This window comes from Physella acuta, unplaced genomic scaffold (assembly GCF_028476545.2).
Source record: "Physella acuta isolate Inbredline_101_S28 unplaced genomic scaffold, ASM2847654v3 ptg000061l, whole genome shotgun sequence".
Taxonomy (NCBI): domain Eukaryota; kingdom Metazoa; phylum Mollusca; class Gastropoda; family Physidae; genus Physella; species Physella acuta.
Genome location: NW_026731581.1, coordinates 498,278 through 518,569, shown reverse-complemented (window position 1 = coordinate 518,569; position 20,292 = coordinate 498,278). Strand labels below are relative to the sequence as shown.

Sequence of the window (20,292 nt, the reverse complement as noted above, 5' to 3'; positions counted from 1 at the left end):
TTCATAGCCAATCTTCCAGAACTGTTCAAGATAAATTGTATCTGTTCCACCATCGAAGATGGCGAAGTGCTAGAATTTAGGGCTTCATGTTTTAGCGATCAATAATGTCAAGCACCGTATTCTGGTAAAGATCTTAAAGTATTCAGCTAGATATAAAATCTTAAAGTATTCAGCTAGATATAAAATCTTAAAGTATTCAGCTAGAGTTCAGATCTTAAAGTATTTAGCTAGAGTTAAGATCTTAAAGCATTAAAGCATTCAGCTAGAGTTAAGATCTTAAAGTATTTAGCTAGAGTTAAGATCTTAAAGCATTAAAGCATTCAGCTAGAGTTAAGATCTTAAAGTATTCAGCTAGAGTTAAGATCTTAAAGCATTAAAGCATTCAGCTAGAGTTCAGATCTTAAAGTATTCAGCTAGATTTAAGATCTTAAAGCATTCAGCTAGAGTTAAGATAATAAAGTATTCAGCTAGATTTTAGATCTTAAAGTATTCAGCTAGAGTTAAGATCTTAAAGTATTCAGCTAGAGATAAGATCTTAAAGTATTCAGCTAGAGTTAAGATCTTAATGTATTCAGCTAGAGTAAAGATCTTAAAGTATTCAGCTAGAGTTAAGATCTTAAAGTATGCAGCTAGAGTTAAGATCTTAATGTATTCAGCTAGAGTTAAGATCTTAAAGTATTCAGCTAGAGTTAAGATCTTAAAGTATTCAGCTAGAGTAAAGATCTTAATGTATTCAGCTAGAGTTTCTATCTTAAAGTATTCAGCTAGAGTTAAGATCTTAAAGTATTCAACTAGAGTTAAGATCTTAAAGTATTCAGCTAGAGTTAAGATCTTAAAGAATTCAGCTAGAGTTAAGATCTTAATGTATTCAGCTAGAGTTAAGATCTTAAAGTATTCAGCTAGAGTTAAGATCTTAATGTATTCTTCTAGAGATATGATTTTAAGGTATTCCGCCAGAAGTATGATCTATTAATGCATTCTGCTAGTTAGGATCTTTCAAAGAATTTTGTTAGTTATGATCTTTTAATTTATTCTGCAAGAGTTATGATCTTTTAAAGTATTCTGTAAGTTAGGATCTTTAAATGTATTCTATTAGAGTTAGGATCTGTCATGTGTGGTAGGTACGTGTGGTTGTCAGGATCTGTCATGTAGGTACGTGTGGTTGTCAGGTCTGTCATGTAGGTACGTGTGGTTGTCAGGATCTGTCATGTAGGTACGTGTGGTTGTCAGGATCTGTCATGTAGGTACGTGTGGTTGTCAGGATCTGTCATGTAGGTACGTGTGGTTGTCAGGATCTGTTATGTAGGTACGTGTGGTTGTCAGGATCTGTCATGTAGGTACGTGTGGTTGTCAGGATCTCTCATGTAGGTACGTGTGGTTGTCAGGATCTGTTATGTGTGGTAGGTACGTGTGGTTGTCAGGATCTGTTATGTAGGTACGTGTGGTTGTCAGGATCTGTCATGTAGGTACGTGTGGTTGTCAGGATCTCTTATGTGTTGTAGGTATGTGTGGTTGTCAGGATCTGTTATGTAGGTACGTGTGGTTGTCAGGATCTGTTATGTAGGTACGTGTGGTTGTCAGGATCTGTTATGTGTTGTAGGTATGTGTGGTTGTCAGGATCTGTTATGTAGGTACGTGTGGTTGTCAGGATCTGTTATGTAGGTACGTGTGGTTGTCAGGATCTGTTATGTGTTGTAGGTATGTGTGGTTGTCAGGATCTGTCATGTAGGTACGTGTGGTTGTCAGGATCTGTCATGTAGGTACGTGTGGTTGTCAGGATCTCTTATGTGTTGTAGGTATGTGTGGTTGTCAGGATCTGTCATGTAGGTACGTGTGGTTGTCAGGATCTGTTATGTAGGTACGTGTGGTTGTCAGGATCTGTTATGTAGGTACGTGTGGTTGTCAGGATCTGTTATGTAGGTACGTGTGGTTGTCAGGATCTGTTATGTAGGTACGTGTGGTTGTCAGGATTTTTCATGTAGGTACGTGTGGGTGTCAGGATCTGTTATGTAAGTACGTGTGGTTGTCAGGATCTGTCATGTAGGTACGTGTGGGTGTCAGGATCTGTTATGTAAGTACGTGTGGTTGTCAGGATCTGTGGTGTGTGGTAGGTACGTGTGGTTATCAGGACAAAAACTGTGCAAGCTATGTTTTTATTCTTCTCGCTATACCCCCCAACACAAATATCAGTCTCAGCATGTAAGGCGACTATTTTCCCTTTGACTCCGACTATTTTTCTTTCTAGATTTGCTTCTGTAGCCTTCGTGCATCCATGAGCAATCAGCAAGTTGACAGTTGATGTTGGAGTTTCTTTCACCCAAATGGGTAAAATGTGCCAACTCATAGATTCTAGAGTAAAATGTAATTACAACAAATGACAACTAGAATGTTTAGATTCAAGTCTTTAATAAGTCATGTATAAACGTTCAATTAAACAGTCCATTCAACACATTCATGCCAATCTTCACGCCAGAAATGAGTATGTGATATATTTTCTATTTACATTTGAATTTGAGTGAAATTTGAAGAAAAAAAATTAAACCAGTTTTTAATTTTTTGTTTAAAGCCAAGGGAAATAGTCCAAAAAAGAAAATACATTTCTAGAGTTATCTCTCTTCCGTTAAAATGAATAAAATAATATCAGTGTACATAAAAGAGAACAACACAAATGGAAATGTGATCTGTGAGAATCAAGTCTCTGGAGTTGTCATTCAAGACGACATCATCTGAAGCCTTCAATCAGATCTACCACCTGTGCTGTTCTTGTTGCATTCGTGTGCTTAGGTTGTCATTTGTTCAAGTCAGTCTACAATCCTGTCATCATCATGTCTATTTTCATCTTTTACTTGCATGCACAATCAGAGCTTTCACATTTGCATGTGCTTGGTCCAGTGCAGCCCTCACCACACTTGCAAGCATTGTCTGCAACAAAAACACAATACAGTCAGTTTGTAATGATTTAAATGGGTCTACACTATACTGTATCTATAGCTTCATGTACGGGGGCAAATATTTTTAGCTGATACAAACGGTTTGTCTGCAGCTAATATATTACCACCAGCCAACAGTTAATATAACACCTCAGGCCAACAGCTAATATATTACCACCTGTCAACAGATAATATAACACCACCTATCAACAGTTAATATAACATCACCAGCCAACAGCTAATATAACACCACCTGCCGACAATATAACACCACCTGCCAATAGCTAATATAACACCACCTGCCAACAATATAACACCACCTGTCAACAATATAACACCACCTGTCAACAATATAACACCACCTGCCAACAGCTAATATAACACCACCTGCCAACAGCTAATATAACACCACCTGCCAACAGCTAATATAACACCACCTGCCACCAGCTAATATAACACCACTGCCAACAGCTAATATAACACCACCTGCCAACAGCTAATATAACACCACCTGCCAACAGCTAATATAACACCACCTGCCTACAATATAACACCACCTGCCAACAATATAACACCACATGCCAACAATATAACACCACCTGCCAACAGCTAATATAACACCACCTGCCTACAATATAACACCACCTGCCTACAATATAACACCACCTGCCAACAATATAACACCACCTGCCTACAATATAACACCACCTGCCTACAATATAACACCACCTGCCAACAATATAACACCACCTGCCAACAGCTAATATAACACCACCTGCCTACAATATAACACCACCTGCCTACAATATAACACCACCTGCCTACAATATAACACCACCTGCCTACAATATAACACCACCTGCCAACAGCAGGTGTTACCTACCTTCACACTTGCAGGTTTTACAGCTGGGACAGTTGCAGCCCTCGCCACACTTGCAGCTGTCGCCACAGGTGCATTGTTCGCCAGTGCAGGCCTCGGTGCAATTTGGTCCTGTGGGAGATATCACGTGATTAGCACACAGGTGGACAACACGTGATTAGTACACAGGTGGACAACACGTGATTAGCACAGAGGTTGAGTGGACAACACGTGATTAGCACAGAGGTTGAGTGGACAACACGTGATTAGCACACAGGTGGACAACACGTGATTAGCACACAAGTTGAGTGGACAACACGTGATTAGCACACAGGTGGACAACACGTGATTAGCACACAGGTGGACAACACGTGATTAGCTCACAGGTTGAGTGGACAACACGTGATTAGCACACAGGTTGAGCACCATTATAGGAGACTTGTGGGGATCCAACTTCTGAAGGAACCATAGCGGGTGCTACTTTGGGGAACCATAGAGGGTGCTACTTTGGGGAACCATAGAGGGTGCTACTTTGGGGAACCATAGAGGTTGTTACTTTGGGGAACCAAAAAGGGTGCTACTTTGGGGAACCATAGAGGTTGTTACTTTGGGGAACCATAGAGGGTGCTACTTTGGGGAACCATAGCGGTGCTACTTTGGGGAACCAAAAAGGGTGCTACTTTGGGGAACCATAGAGGTTGTTACTTTGGGGAACCATAGAGGGTGCTACTTTGGGGAACCATAGCGGTGCTACTTTGGGGAACCAAAAAGGGTGCTACTTTGGGGAAACATAGAGGGTGAAACAGATAAGTAATGAAATGTGTTGAGAGAGAGGAGCTAGGATACAGCATACACTCATCAGACTGACGGTGCACAATTAAGGTGGTATCGATGTGAGCGGAATACAAAAATATTTCAATCAGGTATGATAGAAAAGCTTACATGTGCGTAATATAAATCACATCAACCGACAAATTAACATAGAGATCTGGCACAATTCATACTGTGTTGAAAATAAAGTAATTTAATATTGGCCATTTGGCGGTTATAATTTAGACCCTAGATCTAAAACCTATTTGATCATAACACGAACAGTGATTTGTGTTTACAATATGCATACAATAGCCCTTTCACCCAGGGGGTTGCTGAATACAAGAAAACGTAATAAATGAATGTATACAATTTAGGTCTAATTCTACCAAAGTACAAAAACGTGCTTACCTTTTCCGCTCATTCTGACTAGAGTTAGAGAAATGTGGTCAAGTAATTAGCAATCAAAATCTTCGTATTCTCTCGAAGTGAATTGTAGTAGCGAGCCTACTGGACCGTGTTTATTTATAATGTAAATCACGCTGCACACGGCACTCTTGTTGTCTCATTGCTGACCTAGATAACTGTTGCACACGGTTTAACGATTTTTCGACCTTCTAGAAAATTTTGTCATAAGAGTCAAGTGATACGGAAAAGTGATTTGGGACTGATAAGGGGGAGGGGGGTGGTTGTGATGGTGATTGGGGAGGGGTGGATGGAGATGATTGTGCGGGTTAATCGTAGATAATAGGATGTGTAATTAAATGACTTTAGCGTGGGAGGTCATTCAGTGATTATCTTGTTGTTCAACTAGAGAACATTTTTCTCCCACATCAATGTGTTGGGATACAAGTGTGTTAAAACTATTTTAAATTAAAACCAGCATTTTTTAAAAATCTTTTTTTTTATCTGTAAAATATTTATTCATGCAACACACGTCTTCACATGTCGAGCACCTACTCATAGGTGGATTTTTATAACCCTCAAGCTAGCAGTCGCTTATCTACAGCCAGCCATATATTCACTGGCGTAGCTAGGTTGGGTGACAAACTTTCAATTTTCGATTTGCACCCCCCCCCCCCCCCTCAAACTTTTGATTGCACCCTCCTCCTTCCGCCCTTGTCGGGATTTGTCAAATTTGCTCTTAAAAGACTATTTAACACTCGAATTAATCACTTAATTAAAAGGAATTATAATTTTCTCTATATATTTTACTATTTTTTGCCTTGGTGTCACCCCCTCAATGGTGTCATCCGGTGCGGTCCGCACCCGCCCCCCCCCCCCAGCTACGCCACTGCATATATTGACCATTCTTGCCTACAGCCAGCTATGTCAAATATATCGACCATTTCTTTATTTCTATTTTAGTTAAACTTTTTCGATCCTTCTCGGTATAGCCATACTGTATTCAATGTTGACGATATTTGTAGGCTTACAATTTGAAGTGGGAAAAAATAAAAATCAACCGCCCCCCCCCCCCTCCACCGTACGTAATAATAAAAAAAGATGCATTTTACATAGAAAATATACTTTACCCAGTGTCTGATCACCCCCCCCCCCCTCCCGGAAAAACATTTCTAATGCAATGATCCCACAATTTGTATCAATCATTAGTTTAACAATCAATACATTCATATGTAACTTGTATAATAAATAGATGAAACGCAATACAAAATAAAGTACAATTCTCAGTCACAATTGAGTATTTAGTTTTAGAACCATTGTTTTAGTGCTAGAAAAGCCATCAATTCTTTGCACACGTCAAATTTGAGCGAAGATTTTGTGTCAGCTGAAATCTTGTAACTACGTCGTGTGGAGCTTTCCACACGTGATAATCTTGTTTACTTGTGATAACACAAACCACGTGACCACAAACTTTGGTGTCCACTTCAACTGGACGTTGTGGGACATTAATAGACTAGGCCGTGGTGATATGTAACTTAGTGGTGGGGCATAGTGGGGCACATTAGTGGTGGGGCACATTAGTGGTGGGGCACATTAGTGGTGGGGCATATTAGTGGTGGGGCATAGTGTGGCACATTAGTGGTGGGGCATAGTGTGGCACATTAGTGGTGGGGAACATTAGTGGTGGGGCATAGTGTGGCACATTAGTGGTGGGGAACATAAGTGGTGGGGCATAGTGTGGCACATTACTGGTGGGGCACATTAGTAGTGGGGCAGATTAGTGGTGGGGCATAGTGTGGCACATTACTGGTGGGGCACATTAGTGGTGGGGCATAGTGTGGCACAATAGTGGTGGGGCATAGTGTCGCACATTAGTGGTGGGGCATAGTGGGGCAAATAATGGTGGGGCACATTAGTGGTGGGGCACATTAGTGGTGGGGCACATTAGTGGTGGGGCACATTAGTGGTGGGGCATAGTGTGGCACAATACTGGTGGGGCACATTAGTGGTGGGGCATAGTGTGACACAATAGTGGTGGGGCATAGTGTCGCACATTAGTGGTGGGGCATAGTGGGGCAAATAATGGTGGGGCACATTAGTGGTGGGGCACATTAGTGGTGGGGCACATTAGTGGTGGGGCACATTAGTGGTGGGGCATAGTGTGGCACAATACTGGTGGGGCACATTAGTGGTGGGGCATAGTGTGACACATTAGTGGTGGGGCATAGTGTGACACATTAGTGGTGGGGCATAGTGGGGCACATTAATGGTGGGGCACATTAGTGGTAGGGCAAATAATGGTGGGGCACATTAGTGGTGGGGCACATTAGTGGTGGGGCACATTAGTGGTGGGGCATAGTGTGGCACAATACTGGTGGGGCACATTAGTGGTGGGGCATAGTGTGACACATTAGTGGTGGGGCATAGTGGGGCACATTAATGGTTTGGCACATTAGTGGTGGGGCAAATAATGGTGGGGCACATTAGTGGTGGGGCACATTAGTGGTGGGGCACATTAGTGGTGGGGCATAGTGTGGCACAATACTGGTGGGGCACATTAGTGGTGGGGCATAGTGTGACACATTAGTGGTGGGGCATAGTGTGACACATTAGTGGTGGGGCACATTAGTGGTGGGGCACATTAGTGGTGGGGCATAGTGTGGCACAATACTGGTGGGGCACATTAGTGGTGGGGCATAGTGTGGCACATTAGTGGTGGGGCATATTAGTGGTGGGGCACAATAGTGGTGGGGCACATTAGTGGTGGGGCACATTAGTGGTGGGGCATAGTGTGGCACATTAGTGGTGGGGCATAGTGTGGCACATTAGTGGTGGGGCAGAGTGTGGCACAATACTGGTAGGGCACATTAGTGGTGGGGCATAGTTTGGCACAGTGGTGGGGGGGCACATTAGTGGTGGGGCACATTAGTGGTGGGGCATAGTGTGGCACATTAGTGGTGGGGCATAGTGTGGCACATTAGTGGTGGGGCATAGTGGGGCACATTAATGGTGGGGTACATTAGTGGTGGGGCATAGTGTGGCACATTAGTGGTGGGGCACATTAGTGGTGGGGCATAGTGTGGCACATTAGTGGTGGGGCACATAATGGTGGGGCACATTAGTGGTGGGGCATAGTGTGGCCATTAGTGGTGGGGCACATTAGTGGTGGGGCATAGTGTGGCACATTAGTGGTGGGGCACATAATGGTGGGGCACATTAGTGGTGGGGCATAGTGTGGCCATTAGTGGTGGGGCACATTAGTGGTGGGGCATAGTGTGGCACATTAGTGGTGGGGCACATAATGGTGGGGCACATTAGTGGTGGGGCATAGTGTGGCCATTAGTGGTGGGGCACATTAGTGGTGGAGCATAGTGTGGCACATTGGTGGTGGGGCCACCGTGGGGCACATAATGTGGCCATTAGTGGTGGGGCATAGTGTGGCACATTAGTGGTGGGGCATAGTGTGACACATTAGTGGTGGGGCACATTAGTGGTGGGGCACATTAGTGGTGGGGCATAGTGTGGCACATTAGTGGTAGGGCACAGTGTGACACATTAGTGGTGGGGCATATTAGTGGTGGGGCATAGTGTGGCACATTACTGGTGGGGCACATTAGTGGTGGGGCACATTAGTGGTGGGGCATAGTGTTGCCATTAGTGGTGGGGCACATTAGTGGTGGGGCATAGTGTGGCACATTAGTGGTGGGGCACATTAGTGGTGGGGCACATTAGTGGTGGGGCATAGTGTGGCACATTAGTGGTGGGGCACATTAGTAGTGGGGCAGATTAGTGGTGGGGCATAGTGTGGCACATTAGTGGTGGGGCATAGTGTGGCCATTAGTGGTGGGGCACATACTGTTGGGGCACATTAGTGGTGGGGCATAGCGTGGCCATTAGTGGTGAGGTATAGTGTGGCACATTAGTGGTGGGGCACATACTGTTGGGGCACATTAGTGGTGGGGCATAGCGTGGCCATTAGTGGTGGGGCACATTAGTGGTGGGGCATGGTGTGGCACAATAGTGGTGGGGCACATTAGTGGTGGGGCATAGTGTTGCCATTAGTGGTGGGGCACATTAGTGGTGGGGCATAGTGTGGCACAATAGTGGTGGGGCACATTAGTGGTGGGGCACATTAGTGGTGGGGCACATTCATGTTGGGGCATAGTGTGGCACATTAGTGGTGGGGCATAGTGTGACACATTAGTGGTGGGGCACATTAGTGGTGGGGCATATTAGTGGTGGGGCATAGTGTGGCACATTAGTGGTGGGGCATAGTGTGGCACATTAGTGGTGGGGCATAGTGTGGCACATTAGTGGTGGGGCACATTAGTGGTGGGGCACATTAGTGGTGGGGCATAGTGTGACACATTAGTGGTGGGGCATAGCGTGGCACATTAGTGGTGGGGCACATTAGTGGTGGGGCATAGTGTTGCCATTAGTGGTGGGGCACATTAGTGGTGGGGCACATTAGTGGTGGGGCATAGTGTGACACATTAGTGGTGGGGCACATTAGTGGTGGGGCATAGTGTGACACATTAGTGGTGGGGCATAGTGTGGCACATTAGTGGTGGGGCATAGTGCCTGATGTGACAGTTATTGGGTCTATGCTGCTTTAGAGATGAAATCTAGAGAACTGATGGGTATCAATGGGGGGAATGGAGGGGTTAAAGATTTAGATTTGGTACACACTCGACAAAATATTCTCCTTCGTTACGTGGCTACGTGTCATTCCCAAAGATTTTTTTAAAGACACGTGACCAAGGGAGGCTATCAAGATGTCCAAACGTTTATTGCTTTATTTGTACACGATTTATAACAGTGGTGGAAAACTTGCGGCCAAATCTACACTAGAAATCCCGGTTTGTATTGCAGTAATGCCCATGTTCTTCAGTCACAAATAGACATCCGTTGTGTGTGGGAGAGGGGGGGGGAATATAATAAAATAATAGATAAAAAAAGTAAAAATAACTTGACCTGCTGTTTATGTCGTGGATTGGGTATGTTTAGTGGTTTAAAATCTTGTTTGTGCTTAAAGTTTTGTAGTGTATGCTTATGGGTAAAACTTGCAACCCTAGTGTAAAGTTGATGTAAAGCAGAACTGGCCAACTGGCCCCATGTGTAATCAACCCCAGGCAGAGGCGTAGCGAGGGGGGCGGGGGGGGGGACATATGTCCCCGGGCGCCGACCTTAGGGGCGCCAAAATGGGGTGGAGAAATAAATTGAAAGCTTGAGGGGGGGGGGTGCAAATAAAAAAATTGAGAGGGGTGCAAATCGAAAGTTTGAGGGGGGGGGGAGTGCAAATCGAAAGTGTTCCCCGGCGCCGGGAAGGGTCGCTACGCTTCTGACCCCAGGGTAATTTTGATGTAAAGTAAAACTGGCCAACTGTGCCCATGTGTAATCACAATTGTAGTCAACAGCAAACTGTCAGGTCACGTGAACATACGGAAATTGACTTGGAAATAAAGCAGCTGTAGTAGTGTTGAGAAAACCAGTAGACACAATTGAAACATTGAACAGATTACGTTAGAGAAAAACAGTGTACATATCTTACACATACATAAAACCATCGCGAAACATCTTTCATAGTACAAAAGACAAAGTGTACACACTTAAAAAGTCAATCGGTGTGTATACATTTTATCAAAGAACTCAAAGAAATTAAAGAAGAAAATGGGCCAAGCTGTCCGTTAAAAAAATTGAGAGATTTTGTTGCACCAATCGGCATTCAAGAAACTATTAGCGCTACGGCCTCACCAGAAGACTAACTGATTAGTTGCCCTTGCTGACAAATGTCAAATGATGCCACACAATGGCGTCACTAGGTCGGGTGTCACATGGTGTTGTAACGGTATCAACAGTTAGGACTGCACCCTTCCCCACCCCCACAGTTTGGTAAGGAAGAACCATACAGAGAGCTTGGTCATTTGGTCATTTTCTAGATTTGTGGACAAACCATCTTCATAATTTGCTGATCTCAAATTCTAGCCAGAACACACACACACACACACACACACACACACACACAAACATAAACACACATATATACAAACACAAACATACATACAAACACACACATAACAACACACACAGACACACAAACACACAGACACACACAGACACACAGAAACACAGACACAGACACAGACATTCTCACACACAGACACACAGACACACGAACCAGATGAGCCCCGCGATGAAACTAGTTGAAGGTCAGAACATCAGAGGTCTGAGGACATGTTGCATCAGTTGACCGGTCTTGTCTTGTCAACCTCTGATAAGCCGCGGCTTGTCTGACACTTTTGGTGTTAGCTTTCTTCCAACTAGGTCGGTGTAAATTACCGCCCAAACAGAACAAAATACATACACAAATTTCATTCAGAACTTCACGTAGACCTAATAGCGATTTTTTGTTTATTTACAAAGGTGAATACCATTCGAGTAACGTTATCATTAGCGAATTCCGTCAAGCACAGGAACTGGCTTTAAAATATTTATATGCAGTGTTTCTTCCAGACTTTTTTCTCCGGGAGGGGGGGGGGGGCACTTGATATTTCCGGTGGGGGGGGGGGGGGCGGACACTAGTAAAAGTATATGTTTACTATATAAATTCCATCTCGTTCGACATAAACCTCCTGGAAATAAACCCCCCGCGACATGAACCCCCCTGGACAAAAACCCCCTCGATATAAACCCCCTGGACAAACCCCCCCTCCCCCCTTGATATAAACCTCCTGGACAAACCCCCCCCCCCCCGCGATATAAACCCCCTAGACAAAAACCCCCAATTGAGGTTTATATTAGGAAAAACCAAAGATGATGAGAACCAAAATTAATATATAAATACAAAACAAACATTAGAAAAAAAAACTCTTTTATTTTTATTATAACTTTAAAAAGACAGATTGTGAGCGATGCCTCGCAAATACTCAATAATGGTGGACTCATTAAAATGTTTAACAACAGATAAAATTCGAGCGCTGCTATCAATATATATTTTTTCCTGTTTTGGTAAACAGTGATCTGAATTAATCTGTGTACAATAAACCTGTTGAAGCGATTGTTCCTTTTTAATAAAGTCAATGAATTTCCAAATATTTGGGTGGCAGCATTCCATATTCGAGAGGAAACTTCTGTGCCAGCCTTCAACTGAGTTGTTTGTTGTGGTCTGCCAATATAGTAGTCCTCGAAATAGTCTGCAATTGGCATTGCTTCTTGGGGGAAAATTTCCAATAATTTTTCAAAGGCAGAACTCATATGTTCAATGGAAACAAAAGCCAACGCAGGTAGCATTCTGAGCTTGAGAGCAAATTCACTATCAACTTGGTAGAGTTGTTGAAGGCCAGAGTCCTGAATTTTTCTGTATATATTTTGGCTAAGATGAGAGAGTGAGACAATGTTTTTATTGCAAGTCTTTAGAAAGTGAGAGAGTGACACAATGGTTTTAGTGCAAGTCTTTAGAAAGTGAGAGAGTGACACAATGGTTTTATTGCAAGTCTTTAGAAAGTGAGAGAGTGAGACAATGGTTTTATTGCAAGTCTTTAGAAAGTGAGAGAGTGACACAATGTTTTTATTGCAAGTCTTTAGAAAGTGAGAGAGTGAGACAATGGTTTTATTGCAAGTCTTTAGAAAGTGAGAGAGTGACACAATGGTTTTATTGCAAGTCTTTAGAAAGTGAGAGAGTGAGACAATGGTTTTATTGCAAGTCTTTAGAAAGTGAGAGAGTGAGACAATGGTTTTATTGCAAGTCTTTAGAAAGTGAGAGAGTGAGACAATGTTTTTATTGCAAGTCTTTAGAAAGTGAGAGAGTGAGACAATGGTTTTAGTGCAAGTCTTTAGAAAGTGCCATACAACAATAAACCGCCTGCTGTTCTAAGATTTGAAAATTATTGGTTTCGTGAAAAGATGTTTAAAAACCTTGACGTGAACCATTTACATACAGCGTGACACTGTGACACTGCTCTCCCGTCTAATTCTAATGTCCAATATGGAGAGCTTTTTGCTGCATCACCAAACAGTTTTGGTAGGATATAACATGGCTTTATGCATTGTGAACATATCTAATCTAATGTGTGTGAACTATCTTGGTATCACACAAAAGATGGGCTAAAGATCGAATCGAATTTACAACCAAAACATTACTACAGGCACGTACTTAGATAGGTGGAACCTTGACTTGTAATCAACAAACTTGTTGTGGCGTATAAGTATGTATATGTGGGGGGGGGGGGAGGGGATGGTTGTATGACACTGGAAACATTTTAAAAAGTGCCAATTATGCATCAGTTAATTAAAAATAAATATTTAATAATTTTGAGAGCCATTTTGTTTCCAGAAGTAAAATAATAAAAAAATCTAAAACAATTCATGGTATTTAATCAATTAGATTGTAATCAATTAAATTATAATCAGTGAGTCTAATCGCTTGTCTGATCGAGTTGATAACTACGGAAGTATAACATTACTGTTACAGAAAGCAACAGCAAATTAATTCAGATTGTTAACCGAAAATCTCGAATTCCGATCTGTGGCTCGCGTTCATAAGATGTCCCTGTCTACACGATCTAAAGGGGAGTAAAGGCTGCTGGACATAGAGCTGACCACATGATCTCTACACCTGGGTTTATAGGATGTCCCTGTCCACACGATCTAAAGGGGAGTAAAGGCTGCTGGACATAGAGCTGACCACATGATCTCTACACCTGGGTTTATAGGATGTCCCTGTCCACACAGCACGATCTAAAGGGGAGTAAAGGCTGCTGGACATAGAGCTGACCACATGATCATTACACCTGGGTTTATAGGATGTCCCTGTCCACACAGCACGATCTAAAGGGGAGTAAAGGCTGCTGGACATAGAGCTGACCACATGATCATTACACCTGGGTTTATAGGATGTCCCTGTCTACACGATCTAAAGGGGAGTAAAGGCTGCTGGACATAGAGCTGACCACATGATCATTACACCTGGGTTTATAGGATGTCCCTGTCTACACGATCTAAAGGGGAGTAAAGGCTGCTGGACATAGAGCTGACCACATGATCTCTACACCTGGGTTTATAGGATGTCCCTGTCTACACGATCTAAAGGGGAGTAAAGGCTGCTGGACATAGAGCTGACCACATGATCTCTACACCTGGGTTTATAGGATGTCCCTGTCCACATGCTCGATCTAAAGGGGAGTAAAGGCTGCTGGACATAGAGCTGACCACATGATCTCTACACCTGGGTTTATAGGATGTCCCTGTCCACACGATCTAAAGGGGAGTAAAGGCTGCTGGACATAGAGCTGACCACATGATCTTTACACCTGGGTTTATAGGATGTCCCTGTCTACACGATCTAAAGGGGAGTAAAGGCTGCTGGACATAGAGCTGACCACATGATCTTTACACCTGGGTTTATAGGATGTCCCTGTCTACACGATCTAAAGGGGAGTAAAGGCTGCTGGACATAGAGCTGACCACATGATCATTACACCTGGGTTTATAGGATGTCCCTGTCTACACGATCTAAAGGGGAGTAAAGGCTGCTGGACATAGAGCTGACCACATGATCTCTACACCTGGGTTTATAGGATGTCCCTGTCCACACAACACGATCTAAAGGGGAGTAAAGGCTGCTGGACATAGAGCTGACCACATGATCTCTACACCTGGGTTTATAGGATGTCCCTGTCCACACGATCTAAAGGGGAGTAAAGGCTGCTGGACATAGAGCTGACCACATGATCTTTACACCTGGGTTTATAGGATGTCCCTGTCCACACGATCTAAAGGGGAGTAAAGGCTGCTGGACATAGAGCTGACCACATGATCTCTACACCTGGGTTTATAGGATGTCCCTGTCTACACGATCTAAAGGGGAGTAAAGGCTGCTGGACATAGAGCTGACCACATGATCATTACACCTGGGTTTATAGGATGTCCCTGTCTACACGATCTAAAGGGGAGTAAAGGCTGCTGGACATAGAGCTGACCACATGATCTTTACACCTGGGTTTATAGGATGTCCCTGTCTACACGATCTAAAGGGGAGTAAAGGCTGCTGGACATAGAGCTGACCACATGATCATTACACCTGGGTTTATAGGATGTCCCTGTCTACACGATCTAAAGGGGAGTAAAGGCTGCTGGACATAGAGCTGACCACATGATCTTTACACCTGGGTTTATAGGATGTCCCTGTCTACACGATCTAAAGGGGAGTAAAGGCTGCTGGACATAGAGCTGACCACATGATCATTACACCTGGGTTTATAGGATGTCCCTGTCTACACGATCTAAAGGGGAGTAAAGGCTGCTGGACATAGAGCTGACCACATGATCTCTACACCTGGGTTTATAGGATGTCCCTGTCCACACAACACGATCTAAAGGGGAGTAAAGGCTGCTGGACATAGAGCTGACCACATGATCTCTACACCTGGGTTTATAGGATGTCCCTGTCTACACGATCTAAAGGGGAGTAAAGGCTGCTGGACATAGAGCTGACCACATGATCTCTACACCTGGGTTTATAGGATGTCCCTGTCCACATGCTCGATCTAAAGGGGAGTAAAGGCTGCTGGACATAGAGCTGACCACATGATCTTTACACCTGGGTTTATAGGATGTCCCTGTCTACACGATCTAAAGGGGAGTAAAGGCTGCTGGACATAGAGCTGACCACATGATCATTACACCTGGGTTTATAGGATGTCCCTGTCTACACGATCTAAAGGGGAGTAAAGGCTGCTGGACATAGAGCTGACCACATGATCTCTACACCTGGGTTTATAGGATGTCCCTGTCCACACGATCTAAAGGGGAGTAAAGGCTGCTGGACATAGAGCTGACCACATGATCTTTACACCTGGGTTTATAGGATGTCCCTGTCCACACGGCACGATCTAAAGGCTGCTGGACATAGAGCTGACCACATGATCTCTACACCTGGGTTTATAGGATGTCCCTGTCCACACGGCACGATCTAAAGGCTGCTGGACATAGAGCTGACCACATGATCACTACACCTGGGTTTATAGGATGTCCCTGTCTACACGATCTAAAGGGGAGTAAAGGCTGCTGGACATAGAGCTGACCACATGATCTTTACACCTGGGTTTATAGGATGTCCCTGTCCACACGGCACGATCTAAAGGCTGCTGGACATAGAGCTGACCACATGATCTGTACACCTGGGTTTATAGGATGTCCCTGTCTACACGATCTAAAGGGGAGTAAAGGCTGCTGGACATAGAGCTGACCACATGATCTCTACACCTGGGTTTATAGGATGTCCCTGTCCACACAGCACGATCTAAAGGGGAGTAAAGGCTGCTGGACATAGAGCTGACCACATGATCACTACACCTGGGTTTATAGGATGTTCCTGTCCACACAACACGATCTAAAGGGGAGTAAAGGCTGCTGGACATAGAGCTGACCACATGATCTCTACACCTGGGTTTATAGGATGTCCCTGTCTACACGATCTAAAGGGGAGTAAAGGCTGCTGGACATAGAGCTGACCACATGATCATTACACCTGGGTTTATAGGATGTCCCTGTCCACACAACACGATCTAAAGGGGAGTAAAGGCTGCTGGACATAGAGCTGACCACATGATCTCTACACCTGGGTTTATAGGATGTCCCTGTCCACACGGCACGATCTAAAGGCTGCTGGACATAGAGCTGACCACATGATCACTACACCTGGGTTTATAGGATGTCCCTGTCCACACAACACGATCTAAAGGGGAGTAAAGGCTGCTGGACATAGAGCTGACCACATGATCTTTACACCTGGGTTTATAGGATGTCCCTGTCCACACGATCTAAAGGGGAGTAAAGGCTGCTGGACATAGAGCTGACCACATGATCTCTACACCTGGGTTTATAGGATGTCCCTGTCCACACAACACGATCTAAAGGGGAGTAAAGGCTGCTGGACATAGAGCTGACCACATGATCTCTACACCTGGGTTTATAGGATGTCCCTGTCCACACGATCTAAAGGGGAGTAAAGGCTGCTGGACATAGAGCTGACCACATGATCTCTACACCTGGGTTTATAGGATGTCCCTGTCCACACAGCTCGATCTAAAGGGGAGTAAAGACTGCTGGACATAGAGCTGACCACATGATCTCTACACCTGGGTTTATAGGATGTCCCTGTCCACACGGCACGATCTAAAGGCTGCTGGACATAGAGCTGACCACATGATCTTTACACCTGGGTTTATAGGATGTCCCTGTCTACACGATCTAAAGGGGAGTAAAGGCTGCTGGACATAGAGCTGACCACATGATCATTACACCTGGGTTTATAGGATGTCCCTGTCCACACGATCTAAAGGGGAGTAAAGGCTGCTGGACATAGAGCTGACCACATGATCTCTACACCTGGGTTTATAGGATGTCCCTGTCCACACGGCACGATCTAAAGGCTGCTGGACATAGAGCTGAGCACATGATCTCTACACCTGGGTTTATAGGATGTCCCTGTCTACACGATCTAAAGGGGAGTAAAGGCTGCTGGACATCGAGCTGACCACATGATTCAATCACGTGCCGCTGTCAGTGATACAGAACATCTCTGCTTCACCTACCATATTGACAGTCAGGTCCTAGAGCCTTCATAGTTAGAGCCTACGATATTTTAATATGACGATTTGATTGTGACTCTATCAAGGCCCCGCGGTTTAACTTGCTTTGACCACATGCACGTTCGAGACGTCTTCTGGCTGTATGTGGATCCTGAGAACTTCAAATGGCCAGCTTGTTCATCCTGAGAACTTCAAATGTCCAGATTGTTCATCCTGAGAACTTCAAATGTCCAGATTGTTCAACTAAGCTGATGAAGTTCTTTTACTAACCAAAAATTTAATTTTAATAATATAAAAATGTATATCATGAAGTACATTATTTGGACAAAGCGCTAATGAAAGTAAAAAGTCTTACATTTACGTAGTATTATTTCAGTCCGCATATTATGTTTAGTCATATCAATACACCTGTGTTTACTTATGTTTTTTTCTACAAATTATGTTTTAGTTGTTTTTTTTTTTAAATAATCAAATATTTTCGTAACTGATATTTTAACGGCCAATATGAAAAAAGAAAAGGCTCAAAGAACGGGCAGTAATTCTGTGTGCAAAAAAAAAACACCAAAATTTTCAGTATATCATTTGCATTGTATTATTAACATTCGCTTCTTCTTAAACCTTAATTTGTAGTGAGCTTATCTGTTTATATTTTACAAGCTTTTACTTAACTTAGTTCCTCATGATTAATGTTTCGTACTTAGTCATTGGTCAGATTTGCGAACAGAATTGTACCCATCTCTAACGAGCATATTTGTTTTAATCTCAACACGTAGGCTGATTTCGATGAAAATGTAGAGTAACATGGACATTATTCGATTGTTGTAATGTCACATGGACATTATTCGATTTTTGTAATGTAACATAGACGTAATTAAGTTTTTGTAATGTAATTAGAACATTATTTAATTTGTGTATTGTGACATGGACATTAGTTGATTTGTGTAATGCAACATGGACATTTATATTAGATTTTATATTATATTAGATTTCTCTTATGTAACATGGACATTATAAGATTTCTAATTAGATTTTTAAATATTAACAGTTGCTGTATGAAATACTACTGGTGTCGCCATTTAGAATAAAGAAAATGATTTTTTATTTCAATAAAATTATTTTTAAAGGAAAAATATAAAGCTTATTTAAGTTGGGTCTCTAAAATGAAGTGGTACATTGTTTTTAAAAAAATCGCTTTGTTTTCAATCACGCTTCTGTATATTTGATTTAGTTTTTCACGATCATTTTTTTATATTCTCAACTATAGTATTAATTTTATTCAAATTTATTCCCACAAGGTGTGAAGTATAAAAGGGAGACTGGCTCATTCACAACACAGTTTCACTCCACACGATGGGTGACAGATCAAAACAGCATCTTAAAATAGTCCAAGTGTCGATAGAAAGATTTGAATGACGGGAATAATTGCATGACTCATTACCTAGCATGTTCCTGTTGATTGTATACAAAAAATATTTGGAGAATAATTTGTAAGGTTTCCTGTAGTCTCAAGCTGTTTTGTTTACTGACAATTTGACTTCAACGACTGTAAATGTGTTTATTGATTAAGATATTTTATAACAAAGATATGATACAATGATCTATAGTAGAGATCTTCATCATCTTTTCCCGTTCGTACCCAAGACACATGGGGCAGATGAAGTAGAGTTAATTTGTTACAGGGACCTCGGCATTTGAAGAGATAGTGTGGTCAGCACTAAGGTGAGTTAGGCACCCATCAAAGCTGGGTGGTCTTAGTGACTTGAACCCGGATTCGAACTTGAGACTTACGGGTCAGCAGCCTAGCTCTATAGTACAGAGCTCTACTGTAACAACGCTTATAGGTAAAGATATTCTACTGTAAACATGTTCGACAGTAACGATTTAGTTTAAATACAGATATTCTACTTTTAAAATGTTCTATGGAAAAGATATTATGTTGTAAAGATGCTATACTGTAAAGATATTGTACTGTAAAGATGTTTTTCTGTAAAGATATGCTACTGTAAAGATATTCTACAGTAAATATATTCTACGGTTCTACTGTGAAGATTTTCTACTGTAAAGATTTTCTACTGTAAAGATTTTGTCTGTAAACATTTTCTTTTGTAGCCATGTTTTATTCTAAGTATATAGCCGTATTTTATCTTGTCTTTTAAAAATGAAGGTGACTGAGTATAAAATTGGATGTATGGTCTACTGAAAGAGCGAATGGTGTAGTACTGTAGATGTAAGGATTGTTAGACCCAGGTTAGTAGATATAAGGATTGTTAGACTCAGGTTTGTAGATGTAAGGATTGTTAGACCCAGGTTTTTAGATTTAAGGATTGTTAGACACAGGTATTTAGATTTAAGGATTGTTAGACCCAGGTTTTTAGATTTAAGGATTGTTAGACCCAGGTTTTTAGATTTAAGGATTGTTAGACCCAAGTTTTATCTATCTGCACATGGACCACCATGGTTCATCCGCGCATGACTCAAGCCAATCTTACCCCGTGACCTTCACCCTTAAGATAACATTATCACAACAACAATAACACGATTAGATACTTTGCTCCATTCTTTGCAGACGACACCGAACTTAGTAGTATACGTGTCAGCTGTAGGCGTATGACAACGTAGGCGGTATGGTAGGTTTAACCGGTACAGAAATATGGGTTTAACCAGGGAGGAGAGTTGGTTTAACTTGACCAGAAAAGCG

General features: G+C 42.7%; 1 protein-coding gene across 1 annotated transcript; it reads right to left on the bottom strand.

Moving 5' to 3' along the window:
- Positions 1–2,389: 2,389 nt before the first annotated feature.
- Positions 2,390–5,166, bottom strand: LOC131949438 (cadmium-metallothionein). The gene is made up of 3 exons (XM_059311348.1): positions 5,011–5,166; positions 3,814–3,921; positions 2,390–2,922 (listed from the first exon to the last, which is right to left on the bottom strand). The coding sequence occupies exons 1-3, from the start codon at positions 5,021–5,023 to the stop codon at positions 2,843–2,845; spliced, it is 201 nt and encodes a 66-aa protein (XP_059167331.1). The 5' UTR covers positions 5,024–5,166; the 3' UTR covers positions 2,390–2,842.
- Between the last annotated feature and the right edge of the window lie 15,126 nt (positions 5,167–20,292).

Coding starts and splice junctions, on each gene's coding strand:
- LOC131949438 (XM_059311348.1), bottom strand. Junction 2,923..3,813: donor TAAAACCTGCAAGTGTGAAG/GTAGGTAACACC, acceptor TTTTTGTTGCAG/ACAATGCTTGCAAGTGTGGT.